A 25918-nucleotide genomic window follows, 5' to 3' on the forward strand; every position below is an offset into this window, starting at 1 on the left:
TTCTTTTCAGTGGTCCATAAAATACTGGAGTCCCACATTTATTTGACCTCATACTTTAAAATATCTTAATTATCCATTTCAATCACTGATAGGAGACCTTCACATTTCCTTGTGAAATCATAAAGTACCTTATTGATAAATTAAAAATTGCTTATTGTACTTTAAAAATAATTTTGATAAAGGAAATTAAGGCAAAGCTTCTACTTCATCTACAATTTGCTAGTGATTAGAATTTGATACAAATTTTTCTAGTAAATGTATTATAAATTCCCTACCCCCTATTCTAACAACCTAATGTATTAAATATTGCAGAGCATTCATTACAAAATGATTATATGGTCCACTAAACATTTTAATTTGAGGTATAAGTAGGTCCTCTAAGTAGGTCCAACTACTTTGTAATAATTGGCATAAAAAGTAGAAAGTTAAAAATCAGCAAATGGAAGATAAAAGTTTATTTACTACCTGCATACAAAAACATATTGCACATCAAACAACCAAAATTTAAAAAAAAATTTTAAAAGGAAAAGAAAAAGTGAAAGATACTCTACTGAAGACTAACATGTAGTAGCCACCAATACCTTTGATCTTCTCTTTTTTCCTTCTTTTCAGATAGGATCTCTCTAGGCATTCTAGGCTGTCTTCAAACTCACACTCCTGCCTCAACCTCCCAAGTGCTAGAATTAAAGGAATGTGCCACTGCACTTGGCTCATTACTACCTTTTAACCCTTATTTGTAATAAGAATGGACTACCACAAAAGCCTACGTATAAAGGATTGCCAGTCTTCCTGGTAAGGACTACCATCATGATGAAAATTATTTAGCATAGATTAAACATAAAAATGTTTAAGTACTCATATGTCTGCGATCTCTTTTTGCAGGGGCATTTCCGGAGTTTGTTCCTCTTGATGAAGAGAAATGCACAGATGATGAGCACAATCAGGAAGAAGAACACGAGCAGTCCATCCCTCAGGGCAGTGCTCTTTTCTAGAGAATGAAATTGACACTAAAGGTCATTCAATCAGATGTTACTTCAGCCTACCCGCAACATACTAGGTGACTGATGACACGCATTGTACAATAGTTTCTCTTACATAATCTTACAGTGTTTCTTTACACAAATGCAAGCAAGAACTAAGTGCTTTTATTATTGTTGACCCTTCAATACATAAAATGTAGCATATAACAAACACTATTTGGTACACTGGGTTTTTTTCATTTTCTTTTTTGCGTTTTTAACTTAGTTTGCATTTATTTATTTTTGTGCCAGTATTATTGCTTGAACTGTGGGCCTTGTGCTCCTACCACCTTGCTTGCTCCCAACTGTCACTTAACCATTTGAGTCATGCCTGCAGAATGGATCTTTCCAGAAAGATCCAGAGATAAGAGTCTTATTTTTCTACCACAGATGGCCTCAAACCATGATCCTTTGGATCTTAAGACTCCTGAGTAGTTAGGATTACAGGTGGGAACTCCTGGCACCCAACTAAGTTACAGTCCTTATTCTATAAGTTGAAACTTGTTGATGTTGAAGAAAAAAGCCATTATTTGATGTTAAAGAAAAAAAACATTATTTGTTCTTTATGATCATTATGCAAACTATTTTCTACTGGACTTTGGGATTTTTTTCTCAGTTTCTTGAAGTTTTTTTTTTTTATATCTTAGACAGACATTGACCTTAACTGTGATAAAAGATAGAAATATGCATTTCATCATTTGTCAATGATGCTATTTCAGGTGACCCCAGATCATGAGGCCATGGTAATTTTTCAGACTTGTGATCACAAGTAACATAAATGGTTGAAGATGAAACTGTAGACAGGTAGGAGTAGGACAGCTGTAACCACTTTGGAAAACAGCTTGGCAGATTCTGAGAAGGCTAAAGAAACACCTTGTACTTGAGCATGGGCTCACTCCATCTCACGTTTACCTCAAAGTACATGTTCTCACCAGAAAGCTACTGCAAATAGGAGCTCATGGTCTATGAGGGATTAAAAATCAGTACTATAGAGGTGAGCGTAAAGAGAAGGAACAGATTCATTTAGATTTAGACAGTTAGGAAAACTTCCATTAGGAAACAAAGCACAAATTGAAGTCTGACTAGCAATTAGTCATATTCCAAGAATGTGACTATGACAGTTTTAAGGTTCAGGAGAAAACAGTAGCCTAGTAAAGGAAATCAAAGGAGCTATAGTCTATCTTCAGCATAGGAATGAGACTAGAAAGCTCAACTATCACATAGGCCATTTACATTGTGTTATGGACTTGTGGATTTAATTCTAATATTAATGAAGCAGTACTGAATTAAAAGTAGGGCATGGACAAAATCAAAGCTGAATTCTCAAAGGAAAATACTAATATCCTATAATGTAATATGAAACATAGGTCATAAGAATATGGTAATGGGAACCTAAGTAAGAAGTTACTACCTAACTCCAGGTAAGAAACGGGTGAGAAAGAAAAAGAAGAAGGTGAAAACAAAACATTTACAAAAAATCCAGGAGGGAGAATCAACACATCTACCTGATGGGACAGAGAAAGGTACAAAGATGCCCCAGTCAAGGCCTGGGCCTCTAAGCAGTCACACCAATTTTATGGATATTACTTGCCGTTATACGTAGGTCCACTGTCCACACTTCCTCCATATCCTTTCGCCTCACAATTTGGGGGTGCCCAGTTGCTATCACAGTGACAGTTCTTATTGCTATTACACACCTTTAAAATAATCAGAAGACTATTTTGTTCATTGTGAAAGCTACTCTTAATCAACTTCAGAATGAAAGCCAAGAGTAAGGACTAAATGCCTACAAACACATCTTAATCTTAATCTTTACGATTTAAAAAAAATCATAAACAACAAATATCCAACATCTGAAAATCTAAAAATCATGGGAATCCTCATCTAATCCTGAGAATTATCATTGTTTATAGCATCACTTTCATGAAAAAGAACACACCACCTACCCCATGTCCGTGGCACTTTTCCTGAACATCACAGTCATAATTCAGTACAGATACATTTACACACTGGAAGTTTCTACAGATCTGTAAAAGAAAATATAAAAAAGTGAAGCAAACAAAAAGAACTGATCACATTAATAATAAAGAAGTATTCAAATGAATAAAAAAAGGAACTGTATAGATTATGTCCTAGGATAATGTTTTTCAAACATTCAAGGAATGGTTAATACCAACATTGTTTTTTAAAAAGGTAGAAAAATAAATGAACTGACATAGAACTAATGATGGGAGAAGACAAGGCAAAAACAAAATTCCAGTCTATCATTCCATATGAATACAGACAGAAGAAATACTCTTTTGTGTGTGTGTGTGTGTGTGTGTATGCGCGTGCGCGCGCACGCTCGCACACCAGTCTGCCAGTCCTGCGTCTTGTACTCAGGGCTTAAGCACTGTCTCAAGTGTTTGCTCAAGGCTAACACTCTATCACTTGAACTATAGCTCCACTGACAGCTTTGCTTAAGCACTGTCTCAAGTGTTTGCTCAAGTCTAACACTCTTATCACTTGAACTACAGTTCCACTGACAGCTTTTTAGTGGTTAGTTGGAGTAACAGTATCGGGCTGGGAAGGTGGCTCAGTGGTAGAGCGCTTGCCTTGCATGCATGAGGCCCTGGGTTCCATTCCTCAGCACCACGTAAGCAAAAAGAAAAAAGCTGGAAGTGGCGCTGTGGCTCAAGTGGTAGAGTGCTAGCCTTGAGCTGAAGAGCTGAGGGACAGCGTCCAGGCCCAGAGTTCAGGCCCCTGGACCGGACCCCCCCCACACCAAAAAAGAGTCTCACAGACTTTCTTCCCAGGCAGGCTTTGAACTGGAATCCTCAGATCTCAGCCTCTTGAATAGCTAGGATTATAGGCATGAGCCACCAGCACCCAGGTTTATAAGCTGTTAGTATTAATAAAAAAGCAGCAAAATGAAAGCTGATAAAACTTGGAACACTTTAGTTGTTTTATTCTTTCAAAAATAAAATTATTTTGTTGGCCAAACAAAGCTTACCTCCCAGTATTTGTGATTAATGATGAATAGAGGTATCAATATGAAAAGCACTATGGGAAACAAACCATTATCATCTCACAAGGTTCTAGAAATTCTAGCTTATGCAATGAAATATATTCCTAAATATGAAAATTGAGATTTAAAAATATATCAGAAAAATAAGCTAAATACATAAAGGAATCAGCCAAAAACTTCCTAAAAACATTTCTGCTTTCTGGAAAAATATTATCTTTGTGAAAATTGTCCTTTTGTGATAAGATAGAAGGGAAAAAAATAAAGACCAAACCTTTTATTTGGCTGTCATTGTTGTTGTTGTTAACCAACTCTACAAGGCCAGAATGTTTAAACGTGTTAATGAAATAAAAGACAATTTGAGAACATATAAGAGAAATATAAAGTTACTATATTCTCATACACAGATGAACAAACTGTACCTAGAGGATCTCTAAATATTATTTCCCAGCAATTGTCAGTTAATTTTTAAATAAAAAATATATGCATATGAATAAAAACCAAGATTAGATTCTATAGTAAAAAGTCATCCCTCAACTGAACACTCTGTTGAAAATGAACTATCAAACTTATGAGAGGTGGGGCTGGGAAGGTGGCTCAGTGGTAGAGCACTTGCCTTGCATGCATGAGGCCCTGGGTTCGATTCCTTAGCACCACATAAGCAAAAAAAGAAAAAAGCCGGAAGTGGCGCTGTGGCTCAAGTGGTAGAGTGCTAGCCTTGAGCTGAAGAGCTGAGGGACAGAGTTCAGGCCCCACAACCGGACCAAAAACAAACAAACAAACAAACAAACTTATGAAAGGTGATGGGAGGGAAAAACTGGAAGAGAGTCAGGGAAGGGGTGATAAGTGTCCAAAAAGAAATGTACTCTTTCCTTGACTTACATAACTTATATAACCTTTGCATATCACCTTGTTAATAACAATTAAAAAAAAACTTAAGTCATCCCTCATTCAATCTCTAGCCCCAGTTCTCTTGGCTAAAGATATGATAATGCTTTTTTCATATATCTGAAGTGTTTAGAGGAGGCATTTACCAACAGTTTTCTATTCAATTAAAAGGAGAGATTCCTTTCAGTAACTGACTTACAGTACATTTCTGAAACATCAAGTCATAGAAATAAGATAAAAATGTGTTAATAGCTGGCAGATTTGCTTGAAAGAGCAGAAACACTCCATGTTGTCCCTAGAAGGGAATTCAAACTGACAGTTTTACCTGATGGAGCACAGAGAGCCACAGAAGAGGAATACATAGATAACAAACCACTCACAGTAGAAGAGTAAGACTATTTCTAAATGTGTTTATGGTCAAACATGAATGATAAGCTTAAGATGAGATTCATAAGAGACATACTTATTTTCTGTTTGAGAAAATAGTTCCTTTCAAAATTGAAATGTACATATCACCAAATAAACATACATTAATTACAAAATTCTTAATCTAAAAAATCTACCCCAAGCACTCAATCCTATGGAAGTATGCATAGAAGCTGTGAGAGGAAATACAGAGAAGTTCTCCGCACTCACTGAATAAATGAGAGACAATAACGATTTCCATAATATAATGAAGTATTTGCCATATCTACACTGGGATGACACCAATTTTCATAAAACCACTGGACCTCTGCCCTGTGCAGCTAAGTAAGCACTTTCAGAACATTATGAAAGTATATGAGGGCTGTGGGAGGATGTATACTCATAAGTGCCCAGAGAGAGGATTGCACAGACAGATGGCACAATGCTAACACAGTGAACCTGGAAGGGAAGTTGGAAAAGAAGGGGAAAAGGAACTCAGCAGAAGATCTTTTTGGAAAAAAAATTGTATTTCTTAATTTTATGAAAATGTGGTATTCTTATATAAAAAGTTTTGTATAGGAAGAAACTTAAGACTAGAACACAAAATATAACCTAACTATTCTCAAGAAACATACATACAAAAACAACACTGAGCCGGGCGCTGGTGGCTCACGCCTGTAATCCTAGCTACTCAGGAGGCTGAGATCTGAGGATCGCGGTTCAAAGCCAGCCCGGGCAGGAGAGACCGTGAGACTCCTATCTCCAATAAACCACCAGAAAACCGGAAGTGGCGCTGTAGCTCAAGTGGTAGAGCGCTCACCTTGAGCTGAAGAGCTGAGGGACAGCGCCCAGGCCCAGAGTTCAAGCCCCACGGCCGACAAAAAAAAAAAAAAAAAGAAAAACAACACTGACCAAAAAAAAAAAAAAGCCTGTAAGACAACTTCAAAGTATGGTAATATAATAGGAACAGACACCCAAATATGCTCACAACTATAGTTTTATTGTGATTACTAACCAAGATACCTTCAATTACACAAGTCTGGGTTTTGGGGTTTTTTTAGACTGATGAAACCATTTATTGGATTTTTATCTTTTCCTATTCTTTTTATAAAGTTAATTTACTTTATTGTTACTATAAAGGTTGTACACCGAGGGATAACGATTGCATGAGTCAGGTTATTAGTACATTTCTTTTTGTACTGCCTTCTGTTCCTTCTCTCCCAGTCCATCCTCCCATCTCTGCCCATGAGATGTGTAGCTCACTTTCATCTGTGTCCAGTGAGCACCACTGCTGCAGGTTTTCACCCTTCTTCCTTAGAGTTCTGTACCTCTCCCCTAAAGATATACACTTGAACACGCCATACATAAAGGAAAGAAGACAGAATCATGAAAACATAGATCTCTTCTTTCTATATCTTGGAGATACACACACACACACACACACACACACACACACACACACACTCACACACACACACACACACACACACACACACACACACACACACACATACATATACATATATAAAGAGGCATGTAGGCATTGTGCCCTTGCAGTCATGTAAGTTTTAAAAAGTGAATATTTGTGAATAGACACTGAGTTCAGAGCACCAAATTTCCAGCAACAGTAACAATGTCAAAGTAAAATGTATGAGCTGGATATATGGCTCAAGTGGAAGCAGAGCCGTAGTACTAGGCCCTGAGCTCAAACCCTGGTACTACTAGCACCAAATCCAAAACAAATCAAGGCAAAATATTACCACAAAGAAAATGAAAACGTAAATTTAAGTAAATTCAAAATAGAGCAAAGAGCTTAAGCTAGTAACGTAGATAATCCACACTTAAACTATTAAAGAAGCATTCACAAATATATCATCCACATGTCTAGAGCAAAAACTTTTGTAACAAGAGAAAATGAAAATAGGAAGCTCTTAGGAGACTTTAACATTTCTTTCTCCAAATCTTAAACATATTAAGAAAAATAAGAATGTAATCGACCTGGATATGCAATTATTAAATACTGCATGTTATAAGCAAAAAGATATATACATATATACACACACACATTCCTTTCAAATGTACTCAGTGCCTTCATAAAAAAATTATACATACATACATTAGAACCTTGGTACCCAAAGGTACCTGGTTCAAAGAAGACTACTGCTGAGGAAAATCCACAAATGCTCAGGATGCATAGTTAGTGCAGAAATGAACTGAATACAGTCCAACTTCAACTAAAAGCATGCCACTTTTCAACAAACCTAAAATGCTCTCTTCATCACTTAATTAAGCATCTTCTCTTTTACTCTGATATCTGGGCTCTTATCAGCATTTTAGGAGGCAGACTTTTACAAACTAAAGGGCAGGGAAATATTCAGCAGGTCACAGGATGGAAACACAAGTGGTGATACCTAAAACCGAATGTGAGCTTCTCTCTATCAAAGTGTGCTGCCTCATGACGACATGGGAATTTGTTAGTTTTGAAATTCCCTTTGACTTTTGTTATTTATTTTTTCACTAAGCTTGGGCAAAGCCATGTGTAATAGATCAGAGACGACTCTGACTTACTATATAGTCAACATCCATCATGGCTGTTTTATTCTAAATACAAAGGGACTACCTGATAACTTAAATGTCATAAAAACAAGTTCAATTTCCAACTCACAGAGCTCATTTTTATAAAACATGTGCCTTCTTATAAACTAACATGCTGAGCAAAGAAACACATTTTGTTGGTTATGATTTTTAATACTATTTGCAATAAATTTGATAGAACACATCAAATAGCCCATCTAAAGAATGGGGTACCATGGGGCTGGGAAGGTGGCTCAGCGGTAGAGTGCTTGCCTTGCAAGCCTGAGGCCCTGGGTTCGATTCCTCAGAACCATGTAAGCAAAAAGAAAAAAGCCGGAAGTGGCACTGTGGCTCAAGTGGTAGAGCACTAGCCTTGAGCTGAAGAGCTGAAGGACAGCGCCCAGGCCCAGAGTTCAGGCCCACGACCGGACCCCCCCCCCCCCAAAAAAAAGAATGGGGCACCAGTTGCCTTTCTCTAATTCATTCATTTTTATTCCAAAATAATAACCACACATGATTAAAAATCGAATAATGAGCTAGGCATGATGGTACATACCTGCAAACACCATAGGATTCAAAAGGTTGAGGCAGGAAGACTCCAAGTTCAAGGCCAGAATCCACATAGATATGGAGAACCAGACCAAGACCATGGGTATTGCTTCAATGAGAAGTTCTTCCACAGAAAATAAGGGAAGTGGAGAGTTAAGTATCCTCTCCCAACATTTAAGACAGAAGCCCTGTTGATTTTAACTAAGAACTCTATTTCCCTTCTCATCTATGTTTTGTTTCTACTTGCAGTAAAACTTGCCTCACTTGCAAAATTGGCTTTATCGAAGCTTCAGCATTTTCATCTCAAACAAGAAACCATGTCATTTCCTCTTTCTCAAGAATCCTCCCTACAGGTACTCTTGCTCCAGTTAGAAACTGATCCCTATCTACAACTGTTATCTTAGAATTCCTGCTTGATATTCACCTGTTTCTTTTATTAAAAATTTTCTTTCTGCTTCAATTCCATATTTTCTAAGATATTACAATTACCTAAGAAAGTATGAATAAAGAAATGTACTGAGTATCTAAATATCTGAAATGTTTATACAGGGTCCACTCACTTGATGAATAATTGAGCTATGGATGGAATGATTTGGGGGAGATACCAATAATAACCAATCAAAATATAAACAAAGTAGTTTTCTTATTAATAAAAAATACATTCAAAAATATAGCAAAACAAATAAGAAATATAAGAGAAACGGGGCTTATTTATGACAAAAATAAAAATACAAAATATCTAGAAATAAAACTAATTAATAAATAGGGCATAAGATGGCAAAACCACACTGTTCTCTCCAAATAGAGTTCGAGTTCCAGAACTGTTTCCCCAAGAGACTGACAACAGCAAAAAGCTGAACATCCAGAGAAAAACAGGAGGTGAAAAAAAAAAAAAAAGAAAAGTTAGATTTTCAGAAGGGAAAGGCACGAAGAGCCTTTGCCCACCCTTTGCTGGACACTCAGCTCCATGCCAAACTGAGGCCCAGCCTGGCCCGGCCCAGGGCTGCCGGAGAACCCAGAGCCAAAGTGCGTTGTCTGCAGAACACCAGCACAGAAGACGCCCAAGGTGCCAGTTCCAGACCCACTGATTGCAAACAGAGAAACTTTGGAGCTCAGAATCTGCACAAAGACCCTTCCCCCACCCCTCACCAGTCCATCTGGCCAAAACCACTCGCCCTCAAGGCCAAGGGGGAAACCCCAGAAATACAGGGGTCATTCCACAGAACACCAATACAGAAGACTTCCAAGGTGCCGATGCTGACCCAGAAAGCGCAATCAGAGACAGTAACCTCAGAACTCTGAACCTGCACGAAGACCCCTCCTCACCCCTCGGCCAGCAGCCAGAGCAAAAAGCACCCGCAGTGGAAGAAAATACAAAAGAAACAAAAAAAAATCACATTGTACATTATAAATATGTTAAAAACAATAGCAAGAAAAAAAATACTTGTGTCCCTATCTTGGGGTTCATTTAGCTTTACATCATCTTATATTGTCATAATAGCTTTTGGCCTTTTGTTTCTTTTGTATGTTCTTCCCCCATGGTATAACCCCTGTTTTCACTGTATTTGATTTCGGTGCCCTGCATCTTGTATATTCATTTTTCTAATTTGGGGAGGCGAAGGGAAATAACAAAATGCTGAAACAGGATACAGGTTGACCCATTGTAACAATGAGATGTACAAGACACTATGATGAAAACGAACTTTACAACTGGGGGAGAGGGAGGAGTTGGGGAGGTAGGGAGGGAAGGGATGGTAGGGGGAAAACAAAGGAGGAGGTAACAATGCTCCATAGGAAATGTACTGATTACCTTACTCATGTAACTGTAAACCCTCTGTACATAATTTTTACAATAAAAAACATACATTAAAAAAAAACCCACAGCGCTGACCTGGACAGCATCAACAAAGTCAGAGACAGTGGGAAACACAGACCTGGAGCCGCTGCCACCACCACCCAGCCCAACCCACAATCATCTCAACCTAACATTGAAACCCAGTGGCAACCAGCAACCTGCAGCACACAGAAACAGTGCTCTGCCACAGCACTGCTGGAGAGTTCCCAATCAGCTCCAGATTAAATGAGTACCCCCACAGGGAACAGCCTCCTCTCCCAACAAAGGAGACCAATGCTGGCAGTAACCCCCAGAGCTTGACCCGGACCCCTTCCCCTACCACCTGGACTACAGATCCCACTAACACTGGGAACTGTACAAGCACCCCACCCACCCATGGAGCACACCTAGCCTACCAGGCTGGACCAAGAGCACCCCCAGGAGGGAGCTTAAATGCCCAAAATGCCCAAGCCAGGAGCAGTGCCCACAGTCCACAGCAGCCAGCAGCAGAAGAAATCCAAACTGCATATCCCAGGCTGCAGTCTGGGGACCAGGAGCCAGGGCCAGGTCTGGGATCCAGTACCTGAGCTACACAACCCACCCGCCCTGATTGAAGTCAGAAGCTGAGTGCACGCCTCAGCAGACGGGAAAGCAGGGAACCACAACCCCTGGGAACCACGCCCATGATAGCAAAAACCTGTGTATCCATGGTGGAGAACCAGAAGCTCAAATCCACCAGATCCTGACCTATGTATCCCTGGCTGAGGATTGGACAGCTCAGGCCATCAGCACCTGATTATAGTCAGGAACTCATAGCAGACTCCAGAAACTGGGAGAATACACCCAGTCCACCCAGTCTTGCCAAGAGCAGCCCTAGGAGGTAGCACAAGCAATCTAGGCTACTTAGTCCTTGGCTAAAGGTGGGAACTGCCTGTGACCTCCAGCCAACAGCTGAGAATCCTACATGGGTCAGACTAGCAGCTGGAGGTTGGCCTCTCCCCCAACAGAACTGAGACTAGGTACAGAGTCTCTCAGCCAACACAGGGCCAAGAGCGAGCTTCATCAATTGATCCAGAACCAACCCAGAACAAAGCAAAGACAGCCACCTATTGACCAAAACAGTCTGAGTTTGGGATTAGTCTCCAATAATCCCTAAATCCCCTGCGAAAATCAGAGAGAAAAAGTACAAGATTTATCAATAGCCAGGATAGCAAGCTACCTACAAAAGCCAGAGTGGGAGCAAAACAGGAATGGAAGACAAAGGCTACATCCAAGAGATGTTGGAGACAATGGCTCAAGAATTAAAGCAAGATGGGCTGAGAAGGTGGCTCAGTGGTAGAGTGCTTGCCTTGCATGCTTAAGGGCCTGGGTTCGATTCCTCAGCACCACTGTGGCTCAAGTGGTAGAGCGCTAGTCTTGAGCTGAAGAGCTGAGGGACAGCGCCCAGGCCCAGAGTTCAGGCCCACAACTGGACCAAAAAAAAAAAAAAAAATTAAAGCAAGAAATAGATCAGAAATTTAAAGAACACAGAAACAAAATATCAAAAGTGATACAGGATTTCAAAGAGGAGAGATTAATACTCTAAGAACCAATATAGAAGCCAGGTGCCGGTTGGCTCACGCCTGTAATCCTAGTTACTCAGGAGGCTGAGATCTGAGGATCATGGTTCAAAACCAGTCCGTGCAGGAAAGTCAGTGAGACTCTTATCTCTAATAAACCACTAGAAAACTGGAAGTGGCACTGTGGTACAAGAGGTAGAGTGCTCGCCTTGAGCTGAAGAGCGCCTAATGCCCAGTACTTGGAGTTCAAGCCTCACAACCAACCAAAAAAAAAGAACCAACATAGAAATCAGAAATGGCTCAATTTCCTCCATGCAAACCACAATGGAAGCCATAGTTAACAGAGTGAATGAAATGGAAATTAGAATATCAGATACGAAAGGCAAAGTGCAGCAAAAAAAGTCACAGATATGGACAAATCACTTAAACTATGCCAAAGAGAAGTCCAAGAACAAGCAGACAGTGCCAAAAAGTTTAACCTTCCTATAATTGGAGTGGACAAAGTTGATGAATATCAGAAAAAAGGAATGCAACACCTATTCAGTCAGATTATCACCAAAAATTTTTCCCCAATCTTAAAAGAGAACATCTTACCTACATAACAGAAGCATACAGAACACCTAGCAAACAGGATCTAAGAAGTAACACTTCTAGGCACATTATAGTAAAAATGATAGATGTGAATAATAAAGAAACAATCTTACATGCAGTATAAACAAAGAAGGAGCTACACTATAATGGGAAAAAAACCAGAATCACTGCAAATCTCTCTACTCGGATACTGTATGCAAGAAAAGTCTGGGAAAGTACTATCCGAGCCCTGAGAACCAATAAATGCCAACCCACACTGATATACCCAGTGAAGCTAGCATTCACATTTCGATGGAAAAACTAAAATTTTTAATAGTAAAGGAAACTAAATGAATTTATTAAAGCTAGAACATCAAAGAATATTAAGAGGGGGAAATACAACATAAAGAAAATAATCAAGATCAGGGATCTACATAGGACAGATACCACTAGAAGTCCAACATAATAAGCACAGGAGGAAAGGTAAGAAGAAAAGCTTAGGAAAGCAGGAAAATGACAGGAAACACAACGAATCTCTCTATAATAATCATGAGTATTAACGGACTCAATTCACCAATCAAAAGAAAAAGAACTGCAGATTGGATCAGAAAACAAAACCCATCCATCTTCAAGAGACCCATCTCAGCCAAACATAAAAATAAACACTGAGTGAAGGAATGGAGGAAGATCTACCATGCAAATGATCCCAGCAAGAAGGCAGGAGTTGCCATCCTGATATCTGACAAAATACACTTTTCACTAAAATCAATACAAAAAGACAAAGAAGGACACAACATATTAATACAGGGAACAATTCAAGAAGAGGATATTACCATTATCAACTTACAGTCCCCCTGCACCCAAATATGTTAAGCAAATACGCTCAGACTTACAGAATAAAATAGATCCAAATACAATAATAATAGGAGACTTTAATACCCCACTCACACCAAAGGACAGGCTACCAACCAGGATTGACAAAGAAGCCACCGAATTAAATGATGCCATATCTCCAGTGGAATTAATTGAAATCTACCAAGTTTTTCCACCCTACAACGACCCCTACATGTTCTCAGCAGCCCATGGAACTTTCTCAAAAATAGACCATATCATAGTTCATACAAGGAATTTAAGTAAATACAAAGAGATTGACATAATCCCTTATATTCTATCTGACCACAGTGGAATCAAGCAAGTTCTCAATAACAAAGCATACCGTAGAAATTACTCAAATACATGGAAATTGAACAGCACACTTCTGAGCAACACCTGGGTAACAGAAGAAATTAAACAAGAAATTAAAAAGTTCCTACAATTCAATGAAAATGAATATGCATCACAAAAAAACCTGTGGAACACACCAAAAGCAGTGCTCAGGGGCAAATTTATCACTCTCAATGCACACGTGAAGAAAATAGAAACAGACCAAGTAAATAATCTCATGTTACAACTACAACTGCTAGAAAAGCATGAAAAAATTGAACCTAAAGTTACTAGATGGAGCGAGATAACCAAAATAAGAGCTGAAATTAACAAGATAGAGAATAAGAAAACTATAAACAAAATGTAATAAAAACAAAAAGCTAGGTTTTTTTTTAATCAATAATATTGAAGCACTTTTGGCAAGATTAACCAAACAAAGAAGAGAAAAAGCCCAAATCAATAAGATCAGGGATGCCACAGGAAAAATTACAACAAATACTCAAGACATCCAAACAATTATAATTAGTTCCAGAATCTATACTAAGGAAAGAAATGGATGGATTTTTAGAGAAATACAAATTGCCCAAACTCAACCAAGAAGAAATAAATCAATTAAATAAACCAATATCTTACAATGAAATAGAGGAAGCAATCAGAAGTCTTCCAACAAGGAAAAGCCCAGGACCACATGAATTCACTAGAGAATTCTATAAGACCTTTAAAGAGGAACTAATACCCATACTCCTCAAACTCTTCTGAGAGATAGAAACAGAGGGAGCTATCCCAAATGCATGCTATGAAACCAATATCACACTCATCCCAAACCAGGCAAAGAGCCAACAAAAAAAGGGAATTACAGATCAGTCTCGTTGATGAACACAGATGCAAAGCTCCTCAATAAAATTCTAGCCAACATAATCCAGAAACATACCGAAAAAATCATACATTACAATCAAATAGGCTTCATTCCAGAGATGTAGGGATGGTTTAACATATGTAAAGACCACATGATTATCTCCATTGACACAAAAAAGGCTTTTGGAGAAAATAGGAATAGAAGGAACATCCTTAAAACAATAAAAGCCATTCAAGACAGATCAATAGCCAATGCTATACTTAATGGGGAAAAACTACAATCAATTCTCCTAAAATCAGGAACAAGGCAAGGATGCCCACTCTCATCCCTCCTCTTAAATATAGTTCTGGAATCCTTAGCCAGAACAATAAGGCAAGAAAAAGGCATTAAAGGGATCCACATAGGGAAGGAATAACTTAAACTATCCCTTTTTGCAGTTGACATGATACTATACCTCCATGACCCCCCAAACTCCACCCCCAAACTCTTAGAACTTATAAACCACTTTGGCAAAGCAGCAGGATACAAAATTAACCCACAAAAATTTAGTTGCTTTTCTATAACACCAACAATGTACAAGCATAAAGGGAAATCAAGGAAATAACCCCATTCACAATAACCTCCAAAAAATAGTAAAATATTTAGGAATTAACCCAACCAAAGATGTAAAGGAACTATTTAATCAAAACTATAAAAACTTAAAAGAAAGAAATCATAGAGGACACCAGGAAATGGAAAGACCTTCCATGTTCTTGGATAGGCAGACTTAATATAGTGAAAATGGCAATACTGCCAAAAATTATATACAAATTCAATGCAATTCCCACTAAAATCCAATGACATTCATTACTGAAATACATAAAACACTCCAAAAATTCATATGGAACAACAAAAGAACTAGAACAGCTAAAACAACTGTAGGCAAAAAAAAAAAAAAAAAGTGGGATGGATCTCAATGCCAGACTTCAAACTCTACTATAGAGCCACAATAACAAAGACAGCTTGGTACTAGCACAAAAACAGTCCTGAAAAGCAATGGAATAGAAGATCCAGAAATAAAACAACTTACAGCTTACAGTCAGCTGACTTTTTGACAAAGGAGCCAAAGACATACAGACTATACAGTGGAAGAAGCACAGCCTCTTCAACTACTGGTGCTGGGAAAACTGGGCGGCCACATGCAGAAAACTAAAAGTGGATCCAGCCTGTCACCGTGCACCAACATCAACTCAAAATGGATTAAAGACCCTAACATCAACCTGAATCTCTGCAGGACAGAGAAGGAGAGACATTTGAACTTATAGGCACAAGCAGGAACTTCCTGAACAGAATCCCAGGGTCACAAAAATTGGAGAGAGATTCGACATGGATCTACCTTAAAATAAAAAGTTTCTGCACAGCTAAAGCTATAGCAACCAAGCTAAAAAGACAGCCAACTAATTGGGAAAAAATATTTACCAGCAATATATATCAGACAAAGGCCTAATATCCAGTATATATAGGGAACTCAAGAAACTAATCCCTCCCAAACCTAACAAACAAGTTACTAAATGGGCAAGGGAACTAAAGAGAGACTTCTCAGAAGAAGAGATAAAAATGGCAAAGAAACAAATGAGGAAATGTTCACCATCCCTGGTTGTAAATGCAAATAAAAACAACCAGGAGATACTACCTTACCCAAGTCAGAATTTTCCACATTCGAATTCAGCCAACGACAAATGTTGGAGGGGATGCGGAAAAAGAGGAACCCTACGGCACTGATGGCGGAAATGTACACTAATACAACCACTTTGGAAAGCAGTACCTCAGAAAGCTAAATATAGACCTTCCCTGACCCAGCAATACCACTCCTAGGCATCTATCCTGAACAACAGGAACCAAGATACAAGGACACATGTACCTTCATGTTCACTGCAACACTGTTCACAATTGTCAAGATATGGAAACAACCAGATGCCCCACTACAGATGAATGGATCCAAAAATTGTGGTACCTATATACAATGGAATATTATGCAGCCATTAGAAAGGACAAAATAATGGCATTCTCAGGGAAATGGACAGAACTAGAACAAATCATTTTGAGTGAAAGCCAAGAGCAAAGAGACAAACGGCACATGGGCTCCCTGATATGTGTATGTTAAATCCAAAACATAAGGAGATATGACAAAGTAAACAAGACTTGAGAAACAAAGGACCTCCATTCATCTAGTTTCATTATTACTAAATGGACCCCATGCTGCTGACTACATATATAGCATAGATGTGCACATCTGAGGGAAACTAGGAGGAGGACACAGACACAGAGGGAATCAGGAAAACATACAACAGCAGCCGCACTGGACATTGAAGAAAATGAACTAAGCAACTCAATGGCAGTGATGGGAGGGAGGGAATGGGAGGAAGAGGGAACAGCTGACACTAAGCAAAAGGAAAGAAATGTACAGATCACCTGATGTGGAAGAAATAACTGTACTGCCACAGCTCACAGAATTCACCAACTTTATAGACCATGATAAAGACAATTTGCCCCATGAAGGTTAGAATGTGTTTGTGACTTTAAGTATCACTATCTCACAAGTATTAAAATTTAAATATAAAGCAAAACCTCTAGAAAATACAAAAAATGGGTCTTACACAATCAAAAAAAAAAATTGAAATGTAAGGTCTGCCCTGGGAAGGTGGAGCAGACTCCTCCCTCCTCTTGGTTAAATCTCTGCCCGGTACCTGTGTCACCTAGGTAACTGGCACACCTGGAGGCAATCACCTCTCCCCCTCCCTGAGGTCACCTCTAGCCAGGCTGTGGTTCAACCTTTTTTGTTATCCCTGCTGCATGGGCTTCCAACTTGACCAAAGGCGGCCTGCAGCTGGAAAATAAACCTTTCCCTTGCTTGAATACCATGTCCTGCTCTCTCTTTTCCTTGGCTGCCAAGTTAGTTTACCTAACATGAAAGACATAAAAGAAAAGAGTGACAAACTTGAGTGCATAAAAGATGTAGACGTCTCGGACCCCATCTGAGGCCTTGCATGCTGTAAGGGTGTATATACCAGCATGTGTTCCCTCTGGGGGTAGAAGGGAAGCGCCCCTTCTTCCAAATCAGGGCTAAGGACGGATGCCCAGCCGCCAGATTCAGATGAAGGCTCTGCCACATTTTCTTACCATTGTGACTTGTCCAGAAATTCTTATTCTGTGATCAGAAGTCAAGGAAGGACCCTAAGCATGGAGTTCCTGTATTTAAAGGGGAGCTCCACTAAACCTTACTCTGTCCGGTGACATTTTGAAATGCATGAGGTTGTTTACAGTGTAATCAAGTTATCTGGCTTCGCAAAAAGACATTGGGGATTTGGTATTTATTTTCCTAGGTTAAAATTTGGTGACAACTATTAGAAATTTAAATGTAAAGGTTTGCTTACCACTGCTGAAGACTTTACCTGCTCTGTCTGTCTAAAACTGTTTGAGCATTTCAGTTAAGAACCAAGAGAAAATAAAAAGCTTAGAGCCAATTAAAAGACCTATCTTCGGAGGTGAGGGGTGAACAGGCAAAAGTGCAGCTCAGCAGCCCATGCATTGTGGGAGGAAGCAAGCTGGCACAAAGGCAGTAGATATAGCCCTAAGGAGCAGAATGAATATTAGCCTATCCACAAGAGTGGCCCAGTGGCCTATCTTTGCCCTGTTTCTTTTCCTTGCAGCTGGATGCTGGAAACCTGACTGTAAAGTAAGTGATGTGATGATGTGATGGGCATTGCTAAAAGTTTGTTAAAAAGAAAAAGTTTATTTGTGTGATATAATTTGGTTTTAAAGATGCTAAGTTTGGATTCTTGGTACAGTTGTGGTGCTTGCAATTCTTGCATTAAGGCAAACTGCTATTTGGTTTCACAATTTCCTAAAGATTTGTTTTCTAGGGAGTGTGCCTAGTGCCTTAAGACTTTAAAGGATCATTCAAATACAAATGAAAACTGAAGTGTAGTGTTAAAGCAGAGGTTAGTAAAAGGTTAGAAAACCAAGAATGGAACCAGGCACCTGTGGCTCATGCCTGTAATCCTAGCTACTCAGGAGGCTGAGATCTGAGGATTGCCAGCCCGCATGAAAGTCCGTGAGACTCTTATCTCCAAAAAACCACTAGAAATCCGGAAGTGGTGCTGTGGCTCAAGTGGTAGAGCACTCGCCTAGAGCTGAAGAGCTGAGGGACAGCGCCCAAGCCCAGAGTTCAAGCCCCATGACTGAGAAAAAAAAGAAAAAAGAAAAGAAAACCAAGAATGGATTCCTGGATATGAAATTCAGAAGCAAAATTGTCTTAAATGTTTGTTTTGAAGTGCAAAAAGAAAAAGTAAGCCTACCAAAATGATTAATTGCTATTTTAGCTTACTCTTATAGGGTTTTTGTAACAGTTTCCAGCAAGCTTTCAGAGAAGTCTTACAGGTTTGTCAGGTGTAACATTGGTTTTTAAGGTTCCAGGTAAGAGCATGCTTAAAAAGCTACTTCCATTTTGAACACCTTGTTGCTTTAGAGTAAGTGGCCTTTTGTACTCTTGATCTGCAATCTCCAACTAGAGTTGGTAGCCAGTTTGGGTGAAGAAAGGTCCCTGTGAGATTGTCATCTCTAACTGGCCAGCAGAGGGCTGGATAAGCACAGAGTTGCTTTGGAGCTCAAAGTGGCAGAGTGCAAGCCTTGAGCTGGAGAGCTGAGAAACAGTGCCCAGGCCCTAAGTTCAAGTACCAAGGGAAAAGCCAAAGGTGCACTTACCCCAGCATGGAGAAAGGCACTCCTGGGACTTTGGCAATAATATGTTTGGCCCTTCTAAGGTTGATCAAAGCTGCAAGTCATGGGAAGATAGTTTATAAGCATGCATAACTGGGCAAGAACTTGTCAATCATTTGTGATAATGGGCACTTAAAAGGCTACGGTTGTAAAATGTGGGAAATAGTCTAAACCCAAACAGCCCTGTATTTGCTTAAAGCCCTAATTGGCAGGGGAGTTGCTAGGCATCTGCATTCCAAAGGATGGCCTGTCCCATCTCTAGGCCATTTAGAGAGCTAATCAATGTTTTCCTCCATTTGGGGAAGTAAGTTTTCCTAGGGCTAAAACAGAACCCTCCTAGCTCACACCCCACAGAGCCAGGTATCTGTATTCCAAGGGAAGACCTGCCCCACCTCCAGGCCTGGAGCTGGGTGCACCACCCCTATCTCCTGCCTAGGCACCAGGATGTCTGCTCAGACAGCCTTACTTTGCTTTGATGCCATTTGTAATCACTAACTGCTAGGTCAGCTTTTATAACATGCTTATTGAAACAGCCACTCACCACCTGCAACTGGGCCCTCCTTATGGACCTTTGCCTTTAAACATCTTGAGCTATTTGAATCTTTTGTAAACCAAAGTGCTAAACAGGCCATACTGCTATAGCCCAAGAAAAGATCTGTGTAGTTACTAAAAGTTAAAAGTGAGGCCTGATTTCCACTTTGGAGTAAAATCTGGTTAAGAAAAAGCTGTCACTCTAATAAACTACCCAATGCCAAGCTATAAAAGCCAGTGTACAGCCAGGAAAATATTAGGGGAGTTTACTAAATTCCGGCCCTAGCTAAAACTTCTTTAATCAATCTGTGTAGACTAAGGCCAACTGTTTACACACCCACAAAACACTTAAGCTTCTATTATTTTTTAAAGGCGGGGGGGGGGGGGGGGGGGAATCCCCAAGGGAATCTCTTGCCTTAACCTTATTTGCTCTAAATTTTTTTAATTTACCTCAAGATGATCTTTTCACTGGAGCTGAAAAGCATTTTACTTCTCCAGCACCACCTTGCTATCAAATTCCTACACAGTTTAAAGAATTTGATCAATGGAAACCAGAACTAGTGACCCCTAAGGGGAAAGGGTATGCTTCTATCATTCCAGATGGATCCACCAGCAACATATGGGTTCCTCTTCTGCTCATCCAACCCCAGAGAGATGAGAACAGTACAACCTAAACCTGAGAAAGAATTAGTTCCCTGCTTTGCAGGCCTAAACTTGAAGACCCAATGACACCACTGCCCTTATCACAACAAAACCAGCCAGATACCACCAACATGGGGGTCAGATTAAGGCATTGTCAGTTAAGGGAGAAGCCATTTTGATCAGTATTGGGCCTATGTTCCTCACCCACCATTGTTAAAGTTAGTGGATTGGCTAGATCAAGGCCCAGTGGTATACACTAATGACAGCACGTATTTTCCTCCCCCTTGGGACCACGCAGGCCCCACTCATCAAGCTGAGGAAGGAACACCCTATGACATATCCTTAGGATCTGGTCTTTACCACTGTATTTAGGGGCATTACCTTACTTACCAACCAGAAGACAGGTATGGGTGTACAATTTGCCTGATGGAAGATCACCAATGGCATGGGGCTATTCAGTACACTTTCCTTAAATTTTATTGGTCAGAATCATTCTTATACAAATAAGACTGGGCCACCAGCCAACCCGGTATGCCAGGGCATTAATTATTGGACTCAGGCTTATGTTCCCATTCAATGGTCTCATTGCTACCGCCCTAGAGGAAAGATTATACAGCATAACAATAACATCTCCTTTCTAGACTGGGGCCCCCACAGGCGTTTCATTGCCAATTGTTCTGAGAAACATGTTGATGTTTCTCAGATGGCATTTATACAATGGAGTTATAAATCATGTAAAACCCACTGGTTTGCTTAGCTGTCCTGATGGAGGCCTTGCACCTCCTTGGCCACATACAAACTTCAAGGGATGCCTGGGCCTGAACAGTGGCATTTATGGATACTTGCTGCCCTATTTTACACAACTCAAAATTGGACTGGTCATTTTCCTAGAGCCCATGAGGCAAACTGTGTATTTTACAGGAATCATTCTGCTACTGTACAGGCTTGTGCTAAACTTCCCTATGTGTTGGCCATAGGGGCAGTGTCAATTAATGAAACCCTACATAGCCCTGACTGTTTTGATTGTCAACTCTTTACATATTTACTATTCTTTTCGATGTGTCTTCTCAATCCCTCCTGATATTAAGATCTTGCTTAGGGGTCTGGATGCGGGGCAGGAGAGCCTTGTTGTAGGTTTGTTGACAGGAGTCTTCCAGCAACTGTTTGAAGAGAACTAGGAGGTTCCTGGGCCTGATTATAGCTGCAATCAATAGACTAATTGCTATCACTGCTACTGCTCTGACTGCTGGAGTGGCACTGCATTCCACAGTCCAAACCAAGGACTTTGTGGAGAAGTGGCAACAGGACTCTCATCAGCTATGGTCTCGCCAGCTAAATATTGAACAGGACATTGAGTCCCACCTGAACATCCTTCAACATGTATTTCAGTGGATGGGAGACCAGATAGATAATTGATCTGCAGAAACAGCTAACCTTCAAATGTGATTGGAACTCAATGAAGCTGTGTGTCACTCCCACCTACTTCAACACTACTGACATCACTTGGCAGGGACTTCGATACCACCTGCAAGACTTGCAAGGAAATTTGTCTTGGGACATACATGAGCGGCAACGAAAGTCACTAAGACTTTCTGGGTTCAGCTCCCTGGGGTGGGATATGAGGGAATAGTGTCTGTGCTAAATCAGTACCTGGTGGCAGAGTTTTACCCATAGTGCTTTTATGGGATTGATTGTATTGTGTCTTAGGATGTTTGTGTTCTTTGTAGGATACTGTTGTCTCCACTCCAGAATAGCTAAAGTGTCCCTTCCACCAAAGGATCTCATGCTTGCTGTTCTATGCTTAAAAAACAAAAAAGGGGGAGATGTCAGAGGCATCGACTCGGATGACCCCATCTAAGGTACTGCGTGCAGTGAGGGTGTATAAACCAGCATGCATTCTCTCTGGGGGAGGAAGGGGAGTGCCCCTTCTTCCAAGTCAGGGCAAAGGACCAACGCCCAGCCACCAGATTCAGATGAAGGTTTTGCAGGAAGTGTCATTCATACTCCTCCAAGTTAACCCCATAGAACAATGCCTCGAGACTCCCTTTGTGGACTCACCTGTGCTTTACCTACTTTTTACAGCTTTTGATTACTGGAACTGCTCCACATTTCTTGACAAGTATTAGCTATTCCTGCTTACTGACTTAAACTCTTATTGTCTGTGTTCCCCTAAAACTATTTAAGATTAATTCTCTGCCCCCTGACTGAAGATTTACTTCTCATGCCTGTAGCTGTATATAAGCATGTGATATTCCAATAAATTTTGTCTATGCCCACATAGTATAGCCCACTTTATTCCTACCAGACACTGCATTCCCAGGTCTCACTGTGTGAACAGTAACACACATGGAAAAAATTACTAAGACAAAAAGGAAGCAAGAAATAAAGGAAGAGATAGAGACCACACACACACACACACACACACACACACACACACACACACACACACACACACACACACACACACACACACACACACACACACACACACACACACACACACACACACACACACACACACACGACAAAAGTAAAAATTCCTTAAAACCTTTATATAAGAAGTAGCAGGCAATTCATGAAAGAAATGAATTTTTAAACAAAATATTCAATATTACTACCAATAAAGAGAAAGTATAATGAGGGCTAGGAATGTGGCTCAGTGGCAGAGCACTAGCTGAAGATGTACAAGGTCCTAGGTTTCATTCTCCGAAGGGTGACGAAGAAGAAGGAAGAAGAGGAAGAAAGGAGGAAGAGTATATAAGGAAGGTGAGGAGGATAAGAGGAGGAAAGAGGGAGAAAAGGAGAAAGGCAAAGAGGAAGTTACCAATAAAGGCTTTAAAATTATAACTGGTCATATTGACTACATTAAGGACAACTTAAAACACCTATATATAATTGATAGGAAGGTAAACTAATAAAAACTTCTCCAAAGAGAAATTTGGTAAAACTATATCTAAAGCCTTTAAGTCTGTACATTGTTATCAAGTCTAACCTTAGAAAATTAACAGCTATATCCCACATTTTTTTTGTGGGGGAGGGGGGAGGGTCCGGTTGTGGGGCCTGAACTCTGGGCCTGGGCACTGTCCCTCAGCTCTTCAGCTCAAGGCTAGCACTCTACCATTTGAGCTACAGCGCCACTTCCGGCTTTTTTCTTTTTGCTTATGTGGTGCTGAGGAATCGAACCCATGGCCTCATGCATGCAAGGCAAGCGCTCTACCACTGAGCCACCTCCCAGCCCCATCCCACATTTTTTTATAAAGCCACTTATCGCAACATTATTTGTAATAGCTGCAACAGTCAAACTTAGCTACAAATGCACTCTTGCAATCCCAGTTATGAGCAAGGTCATAGATAGGAGAATAACAGTCCAAAGCTAGTCTTGGCAAAAGCATGACACTCAATCTAAAAATAAACTAAAGCAAAAAGACCTGGGGCAGAGCTCAAGTGGTAGATTCCTTACCTAACAAACTCTAGGTCCTGAGTTCAAACCCCAGATGCCAAGGGAGGAAGGTGGCTCACAAACACGCTGACCCTGGGAAGTACTAGTGACCATCTCACAGAACCCTCTGTTCAGATCATATATGGCGTGGGCTGCGTGACTTCCAGCCTGCCTCTCTCTCTTCCTCTCCCCCTTCCTCCCTCCCTCACTCACTCCCAGCTTCCTTCTACATGAGTTTGTTTCTTCAATGCCATCATCCTCATATCTTATATACAACTGAATGCTACCACCACCCTCATAGCCCAGCTCCTACTTCATGGCATTGTTCAAAGAATTCTTAGATACCACTGGTAGCAAGTCATAGGCTATATCTGATCCAAACAGCCATGGTCAAGAAGCATAGACTGGGCACTACAACACTTTTGGTAGAACAGTGCACAGCACACATGCCAAGTCCTAGAAGTCACCTAAATGTCCCAATAACAGCAAACTAGCAAATAATTTACACCATATTGACAGAAGGAAATATATACAGTAAGTAAATTGCAATGTAGAAAACATATGCTAGATGACCACAGTGAAGAAAATATACATGGTAGATTTATAGTTCTTAAGTTTCTTCTTGAGATCTTTTTAGTGTCTAAACTTCTAAAATAAATCCAAATTTTCTTTTATAACCAGAAGAGAACGGCATTTATTCTGTGTAATAATTTTTTAATTATTTTCATTTTACTTTGCAGGTAATAAAATGCTTAGATTACCTTTCCAGCATCACATTTTGTGCCTTCATTCACCATTCCCGGATCTGGAACATCTGAGCCCAGGTGGAAATCCACGCCCCAACAATAGCTGCCGTGACTAGGTGTCTTAATAATAGAAGGTACAATTCCAAACACAGGCATGTCATGTACATTCTCACACTGAAGCTTTCCACACAACGCATTCCTATAAAGCAAGAGAAATAGTGCCAACGTTTGTGTGTAGACAGCATTGCCATTATTTGGCTGAAAGGAGGGAATTTCAGAGTGAAAGTGTTTGAGAGCAATAGCAGCTCTGTTTAAACATGAAAGAGAGAAGCGGGGAGCGGAGGGGAGGACACTAAGACCTTTGCTTAAGAAGCAAAGAAAACAAATGAAGCTCTGTTTTCCTTAATTCTAAATGCTATAGTTCTAGTAAGTAAGATTATATACAGCAGCTTTTATAAAAGCTACTTTACATAACTGAAGCCCTTGCTTTTATAACTAAAACTCCTGTTTTTTAATATGTTGCTATTAAGTCTCCACCTTTCCTCTACTCTACCTTAAGAGTTAACCATTGTTCCCAATTTTGTGTTTATTTTTATGTAGCCATTTATTTGCTAGGTGACCTTTCTGTGCTTCAGTTTCCTCATGGCAAACAAAGGAAACAGTAATGCCCACATTGTGGCCAAAATTAGATATGAAAACCCCAGAACAGTGCATAGCATAAAGCAGACTTCAGTTAATGTCTTTTGGATTCATCAAAATTCATATTGTCATGATACTCTCAGCATTCCATATAAAGTCTTGATCACACATTAAAGTGTAAAAGGAAAATGTTAATATATGAATATGTAATGTGTTCATATTTATTAATGTTTGAAATATTAAAAGATTTATGTATCAATATTTAGAGTGCCTGGTATTGTGATTAATAGTGTTAAATACTAATAGCAGATATTAGTATTTATATAATTATATAAATATAACCTCTTAATACATAAGAAGCTTTTACAAATAATTAGAAGACTTAACTATAACATTAAAAAACTTGCAAATAGACAGTTCCTACAATTAAAAATTCAAATAACCAAAAATATGTCAGAAGAGATATTCATTGTTACATTAAAGGTAAGTGTACTACAATTCAAGCAATTGCTTCAGTGAAGTATCATCCATGAGTTTAAACACTGATGGGGAACTGAGTATTCATTCATATATTACAATCTCACTACCCCATGTAAGCTTCCAATAGTAAAATGTAAAACTTCCAATAGTAAAATCCTTTCACTGCCACCAGTATCACCAACAAGAAGACAATAGTACTATGTGTTTCCTTAATGCAATATA

At 39.7% G+C, this 25918-nt stretch overlaps 1 protein-coding gene across 1 annotated transcript in view; it reads right to left on the reverse strand.

Moving 5' to 3' along the window:
* Adam9 (ADAM metallopeptidase domain 9) overlaps window positions 1-25918 on the reverse strand; it is a 104586-nt gene that overhangs the window by 8262 nt on the left and 70406 nt on the right. Inside the window, exons 16-19 of the mRNA XM_070016125.1 lie at window positions 24593-24776; window positions 2966-3046; window positions 2611-2716; window positions 856-988 (exon numbers count right to left, since the gene is read on the reverse strand). Of these exons, the coding sequence (XP_069872226.1) occupies window positions 856-988; window positions 2611-2716; window positions 2966-3046; window positions 24593-24776 (504 nt within the window). The remainder of the gene's footprint in view (window positions 1-855; window positions 989-2610; window positions 2717-2965; window positions 3047-24592; window positions 24777-25918) is intronic.

Source organism: Dipodomys merriami, unplaced genomic scaffold (assembly GCF_024711535.1).
Source record: "Dipodomys merriami isolate MVZ:Mamm:240054 unplaced genomic scaffold, mDipMer1.0.p SCAF_12, whole genome shotgun sequence".
NCBI lineage: Eukaryota > Metazoa > Chordata > Mammalia > Rodentia > Heteromyidae > Dipodomys > Dipodomys merriami.